The sequence below is a fragment of the Antrostomus carolinensis genome, unplaced genomic scaffold, assembly GCF_000700745.2.
Source record: "Antrostomus carolinensis isolate BGI_N321 unplaced genomic scaffold, ASM70074v2 scaffold15519, whole genome shotgun sequence".
NCBI lineage: Eukaryota > Metazoa > Chordata > Aves > Caprimulgiformes > Caprimulgidae > Antrostomus > Antrostomus carolinensis.
Window position 1 is genome coordinate 9,919 of NW_010336544.1, and position 7,676 is coordinate 17,594.

At 35.8% G+C, this 7,676-nt stretch overlaps 1 protein-coding gene across 1 annotated transcript in view; it reads left to right on the top strand.

Moving 5' to 3' along the window:
* Positions 1-7,676, top strand: part of NFX1 (nuclear transcription factor, X-box binding 1) — a 38,454-nt gene that overhangs the window by 7,902 nt on the left and 22,876 nt on the right. Inside the window, exons 4-6 of the mRNA XM_010174900.1 lie at positions 2,531-2,608; positions 4,720-4,825; positions 5,996-6,067. Coding sequence (XP_010173202.1) covers positions 2,531-2,608; positions 4,720-4,825; positions 5,996-6,067 — 256 coding nt within the window. The remainder of the gene's footprint in view (positions 1-2,530; positions 2,609-4,719; positions 4,826-5,995; positions 6,068-7,676) is intronic.

A 7,676-nucleotide genomic window follows, 5' to 3' on the forward strand; every position in this document is an offset into this window, starting at 1 on the left:
TCTAGCATTCAGTCTTTATTCCAGCAGATGTGTTTGGATCTTTTCTTATGTAATCACCTGTGACTCATCGAGGCAAGCATGTAAAGAGGAAAGTTGCTTCTTTGAAACTGCACATAAAGATCCCTAGTCTATATATATTTCACAGCTCCTCCTACACAAAGTTCTTTTGAGCTCCTTAATTCTTTAGGATTCTGGAAGCTGAGGAGATCGTTCTCTGTGCCTTTGCAACAACAGACATGCTATAGGAAGGGGCAGGGTTCTGGGCATGCTACCACAGATAAAGATTTTTGTGGCCGAAAGTGCTACAAATAGGGATGCTTGCAATATGCAAGTGTATGAAAAAATTTTGGTAAATGATTATGAGTAAGGAATCCTTTTATCCCAGAAGGAGGGAGAGGATAGGAAATACTAAACCAATCTGTGTTGATTTTGCTCAGACAAATGTCCTTTTGGTGTCTTTGATTGGAATTCTGTCTACTTCACTCCTATCCATGAGAAGATTCATGAGAGCAGAATGTTCATTCTGTAGGGTCTTCCTCATTCTCACTTTCTTCAGTAATCAGGATTTGGAAGGAGTGGTTCCAGGACCACTCCTTACAAATGTGGATGTCATTCTGTCCGACTGTAGTTGCATCTGAATCCAGGAAGGAAACTTTTATTTCTTGTATTTTTGGAGGAAGGCAACCATGCATGTTCCTTGTGGGTGGACCCGTGTGAATGTAGTTGTGTCTTAGAGGAGCAAAGGATAATCAGTGGTTAAGAAGAATAAAATATATCTTGAAAGGCTGTTTTGCTTGGTAAAAGTTTCCTATTTTACAAGGACCTTCACTATACTCAAGAGAAACTGTTGCTTGTAGAGGACTAGGCATCCTGCTCCAGGCAAGATGATAGGAAAGGCCTTCTGCTGGCCTGCTGAAGCTTTGGTGCTAGGCTTACCTTCACAGCTTTTGAAAAACATAACATGGAACAACAATGAAATAAATTATGTTGTTAACGTAAAGTATACAGTGCAGAGTGATCCCATAGGGAATCCCTTAGGGTTTGGTATGCTAGCTTTGGGAGGAGCCTCATAGGGTGCTGACTGCTTCAGCAGCAGATACTACTCTCAGTCCCCTGCTGCCAGTTTTTACCTGTAGCTTTTAACACTTCTCTCTGAGATGCTTCACTTTGTAGCAGTCAAGTAAAAAAAAAAAAAAAAAAGTCTTGGTCAGGAAATGTGGGTTGGTCTTGAGCATGAGAGAGTATGTTCCTTGTGCTGCTGTCCTACAGCTGCTCAGCCTGTGGTTGTACAGCTCCCTGCAGCAGTCTTGGTGGCACGGTGATGTGAGCCAGGATCACGAGGGGTGAGAACAGGCACCAAGTCTTGAAAAGAACAGAGGTGATTTAGATTTGGATTTCAAGAGTGTCAAGGCAGTCTGTAGTCTGGATCACTTCCAGTCTGTGAAAATCATTACTGTTGAGCATTGTGGTGGTGAATGCAAGCAGTCTCCAGTGCAAAGGACAGCAAACCTAGGTGTGCCTGTCACTGCAGTGCGGTTGTCTTGTCACACAGAGGGTTTCCTGTTTGCAATCCCTACTGCGTTTGTAACATGGAAATATCGTAAGTCTTGGTCAGATTTCTTAATCGCGAAGAACAGTTCTAAAATCACAACTTTATTAATGTACCAGCACTGAATTGATTGCTTAAGAGAGACAGTAAGAGCTAATAAGTTTATATTTATCATTTTTATTTTTTATCTATCTCTATGTATAAAAAACAAAATCTCTCTCTCTCCTCCCTGCCCTCCTTTGTGTTCAATAGTGCTCTCACACTGGTTCAGAGCCAGATATGTACTGAATTTGGGAGAGATCTTCATGAATGTCACTTTCCTTACATTGAAGTCCTTCCTTTACTGCTAATCAACACTCTCCTGAAAAGCAGAAGCAAGAAAACTACTATTTAATAAAATACCAACTTGAAGAATAATGTCCTAGTCAATAGCTAGGTATTGTCACCTTTAAATTAATTAGACTCTTCTGGTTTAAATAGCACTGGTTTATTCTGGATGTGAAGCAATACTAAACTGGTCTTCTACAAGACAGTAAACTCATAACATGAGAGGATCATGAAGGGAAAATATACGTGGTGCTTAAGACTGTAGGTAATTACAGTTTTCTTACCAATTTCCCACACTTTAACACTTTTTTTTCCCCCTCACGTTTTTAGATATAGTGAAGACCATCTATATTCTTGTAGAATGTCTTGTAACAGGGTACATGATAATAGAAAAAGTGCAATTTTAAAATGTGTTCTTGCCTCTGTGTAATAAAGTTGGAGCCTGGTCAAATGAAGTACCACTGCTGTGTTTAGCTTGATACTGTATAAAATGTATTTTTATTAACCTGCTTTCTCAACACCTCTGAGTAAATGGAAAAACTTAGTTTGATTGCAGCTGTGTTAAAAAAGGAGGCAAGAACACTTACTCTAGCTTTGAAAATTAGCTCCTTTATTTCCTTCAAGTAATTTTTGTCTTTAATTTTTTATCTACAGATGGTAACAGTGGTTGGAGATGTCCAGCTTGTCAGAATGCTTCTACGCAAGTTCCTAAAACTTACACTTGTTTCTGTGGTGAGTTTCTTGCTTACTTTTGCAAAGAAAAAAATTTTGTCATTTTGATTACTTTTTTAAAAAAATTTGAATTCTGGTACTGCTCTTTGTTTGCCTACATCCCTGAAATTTACCTTTGTTTAAAACTTTATTGATACTGGAAGGTGGCTGCACAGACAATCACACATCTTACTTAAAGCATTTTAAAAATTAAATACTAGATCCTAAGTGATAAATCTTTTATATCACTATGTAAAAATGGTGATTTTTATAAAATAATGATAGAATTGGGCTGCTGTCCTACAGGCTTTCCTTCTATAGAAGGACTAAAATAACCTACATGCGTTATGTCTTTGTGGCAAGATACACCAAAATAATACACAATTCAAGCCTCCAACTGTCTAAACCTTTAAATTAATTTAGCAATTTGCCATTTGTGTTGATTGGGGATGCATACAGTTTAAATAGGAAACAATATTCAGACTTTTCAGACCTTTATGTAGATACATGTTTAATAAAAGAAATAAATTGAGTACAATATTCACTAAGCCCTAAGTACATGAGAAAGGGGAGAAATGAATTATGTTACTTAATTGCATACATGCAAATAAATTTGTTTTGGGATTTACGCTTTTGAAAGTGGTGTTGATTTCACATACCTTTTCCTTCCTTAAGTCAGAGTCACTGTAAAGTTCCACCTTACTTTCTACAAAATAGAATATTATGGAATTGAGGCAGGAACTAGGAGTCAGTAAACTTGCACTAAAGAAACTAGACTTTTGCTGTAACAGGTAACAATTTTATCTAAAGTTCTCTTTATCTAAATGTGTCAGTGAGTCAGTTTAAGAACTTAAGAGTTTTTTGTATGACAGTGTGTGAAATCTTACGAGTATAGGGATAATAATTCAGTTAGAATGAATATTCTGATTCCAAATGAAAATTACACTTTTAAGACAGGTCATCCATCTGTTAAATAGGAAAGAAATTCTGCCTAGGCTTAAAGAGTGTTTCATAGTTTGTGAGATCTACAGCAGGAACCTCAATTATTAGCAGAGCACCATGTTGGAATGTAAGAAATTCAGTCCTTTATAGATAATTTTACATTAATAATACAACATTTGGACATCACTTACGCAAAGCTTTCGCATCTTCTATTTGATACGAAATACTGACTATGTGATTGTGGTTAAATGTGGGGTTTTTCACCATTCCATTGATGAAATGTCTAGCTTATTTTCCTTCTGGCTCTTCTAATTTTCAGGATTTTCCTGGGTGGGTATTCAACTAGTTTAATTGAAACTCAGGTGAATGAATGCCATCTGTGGTGTTTATTCATTCGTATTTCCTGACTTGCCGCTTGTAGACTATACAAAGGTGTACTAAAAGAGTTAAAATGATGCAACTATGTTGCCAAAAACACATTGTCTTGGTGTTTTTAGTTGTTGCAACTCAAATTAGCTCAGTTGCTTCATTGTTAATTTAATCCCCCCTTGCAGAGAGCCAAATTAGGCTTTGCATGTGTTAACTGTGGCAATTAACTTTAACCCTGATGATCATCTCATGCACTTGGAACTATGAGATTTGCTGACAGTATGGCAGATTAATAAAAAAAATGTGGTTTTAATGCTTGTCTGAAATACAGAACACTTGAAGTTGACAGACTGGATTTATCGTTTCTTGTCTAAGACTTCCTGCTGCATTCGTCAAAATGCAAGCCTTAGATGTTTAGATTTATGTGGAGTCTCCTTCTTTTGAGAGAAGTGACTTAGAATTTGCAGTCATTTCATTCTACTCTGCGGCCTGACCAACAGCTGAAGGGGGCTTTTAATTTTCTTGTATTTTATCAGTTTAATTCAATGTAAAATACCAGTTACCTAAGTGCCTGCTGAAAGGGTAGAAGGAAAGAATCTTCTAGAGCTTGATATTCCAGTGGCACTTACTGTTACAGAAGTTGAGTAGATACCAGCACTGAAAGCTGAGAAAAACATAAAACATCTTGTGTCATTTTGTTTTTCAAAGAAGACTACTGCTGTTATTGATAATACAGCTTTTTCTTGTTGGTGTGATATTATTCCCAAATTCACTCTTGTATTCAAGGCAATAAATATGTTTTTGTCTTTGACATGATTTAGGTAAGGTGCACAATCCTGAGTGGAATAGAAATGAAATCCCACATAGCTGTGGGGAACTTTGTGGAAAGAAGAGACAGTGTTTGGACTGTCCACATCTTTGTAACATGTGAGTAAATGTTTATCATATGAATATAGAAATGATCTAGAGAAAATTTCTGAAGACTGTATTTGGATATTTTTTTTGACTGTAGGATAAGCTTAGAGCTGTATTTGTTTAATAGCTCAACTGAAGGCTGGAAGAATTGAAGGCTATTTGTGTTTGTATGTCTAAAGTGAGTTCATAAGAGAGAATGAACAGGAGGTGAGCAACAGTGGTTGTTTTCATCATATTTTAGCAACTGAACCAGCTGCCTGACTTGGTTTCAAGAACTTTCATTGAAGTAGAGAAATAATAGTGAAGAGAATTTGCTTTTCTTTGGCTTATACTGTTGAGGGGCATTATATGTATTTATCTGTTTTTTTATACAACCAAATGGTTCAATCAGAACCCATCATGGAGATCTTAATCAGTATACATAACTTGGATTGGTTTTGCTAACAGTTATTAATATAATTCAATAAAGAGAGGTAAAGAAGAGCAGTTCTGTTTTCAATTTTGGATGTTTTCCTTTAGATCTTTTTTTAGCAGTGTGTTGGCATTATACTGATGAAGTTGACAGCGTTAGGCAAGCTTTTTCAATGTATGAATATACATGCCAGTCAGAAAAATAAATTACATGTTGTGCCCAGTGTATCTGGCTTCATTTTCAGTGTATAGAAGTTGATCCATAATGCCTGTTCATATTTCTGTTTTGAGAGATTTTTAATAGTCAGAAACAATTGTTTCTGCTCTTGGTACACAATCAAAAACTTCACTCGTTCCAACAAATGGATTGTCATCGTACGCTTTTTCCAAGATTTACTAAAACTCAGAAGTTTACTAGAACTCTACGATGTACTACTTATTTAATACGTTGTTTCAAGCCTAGGTCAACATCTTGTTGAATGAAATAATATTGCTTTAATACTTCTTTCCCACATGTTGAAATATTATATTAGATTTCCTTTCGGACTGTCAGTTCAGTGCTACAGCTGTTTTCTTAGTTCATCATCATACTAGATCCTCTTCGCTGTGGTTTGCAGGGTAAAACTGAAACACAGACGAGCTTTCAGACTTCTGTAATGCACTGCATGTTGGATCATGCTGGATTGTTTCTCTGGGAGTGTAGTAAAGCTAAAGTTAACTTTACACATTTGTTTGTAAAGCTAAAATTTGCTTTTTTGACTCATTTTTAAGCCTGTGCCATCCAGGACCTTGCCCTTCGTGCCCAGCCTTTGTGACAAAAACATGTGAATGTGGACGAACAAGGTGAGAATGCTTCTGTTATACAAACAAAAGTTTGTTTAAGAATACTTTATTAAAGGCTTATATAATAATTTTTTTCCTTATAGTTCATTACAAGCTTACAGAACAAAGTTTATTCTGAGCTGTAACTTTTATTTGTGCTCTAAAATAATTTGGAGAATTTTCTATTTTAAAAAATGCAGTTACTTTTTCATTTTTTCTTAAAATATTAAATAATAAAAAAGAGTTGTCTGTGTTAAAATCAGTTTATGGTACACGTAGCTGGATTGTCCAAGCAGTCTGTGAGTTGATTTGATTTTGAAATCCTATTCTAGTTTTATTTATTAATTTATTTTGTAGAAGATGCTGAGAAAGAAGTAGAAAAGATTCACACCATTTATATCTGAACAGACTGTAATGCTCAGTTATTCCATTCCAGAAGTAATAATTTCAAAAATAATGTGTACATTTCTGGGAAGCTGTACCACTAGCAGAGAGAAGTCTGTAGCGTATTCCGGACTTGAAGGCTGTATTTTCCTTGCATGTTGGATGCATATAGAGCCATTTCCAACAGCAAGACTGTACTGCCCATACTGTCTGTGATCTCTCATACTCAGTTCTGAGTCTTTAGAGTCCCCGTTCTAGCTACCTAGAACTGATTCTGTGTCATAAATGTTTGCCTCTGCTCATTTCCAGAACAAAACCAAACAAGAATCTATTTCAGTGTTAGCATTCTTGCTCTAGAAAAAAGGTTTTAGACTTCTACAATTGTTTCTGAAAGTCTGAATGTGATTTTAAGTAATATTAATTTTTCAAAAGAAGGTACAGCTATTTCTGTGGCAATATTTGTAATTAAAAGCACTTTGTCTTCAGTAGAAAAGTAGATTGGTTGTAGATTACTGAACTTTATTTTACGTAGTAAGATCCCCTGCTTTTTTCATTCTAGCTATTCCTTGGATTTAAAAGTTTAATAGATGCAACCAACTTTGATTTATGATTTCCTTGCAGGTGCCAGCTCCTTTCACCAGATTGCTGATTTTTGTAATACTGCATTTAATACTTAAAACTTGCTTCTAAATAGCTTTATATATATATATATATATGGTACTGTATTAGCATCCAAGGTGTATGGTATGGCACCTCTGACTTTAGGGTGTTTTAAAATTACTATTTCAAATGTGCATTTTACAGCCAGTGTATGAGACCAGCCAGAATGGAAAAAGAGGAGGATTTATTGGTTTGTCCCATTTAAAAAAATAATAATAGTTAGAAAAAGGTAACTGTTTTGGTAGACTACTGACTCACTATTAAGGCCCACATCCCTGTCTTCATTGTGCTCAGCAGACGTAGGATCATTTTAGTCTTTGGAAAGATATCTGTAGTAGAAATATCTGCTCTTCTGGCACGATCCATAACCATATATTAGGTTCAAGTTATAGTGTCACCTTTTATTTTTTTTTTTCATTTTGTTGAGAGAAAATTCTGTAGACTCAGTACTGATAAGTGTCCTGCTTTAGAGAGGTGGGGGGGGGAGGGAAGCAGGAGGGAAAACGGGGGAAAACAGGGGAGTTATTTCCTAAAAACTTTCATCAATAAGTTACTCTCCCTTTCAAAGGCTTTGTCATTTTACTGA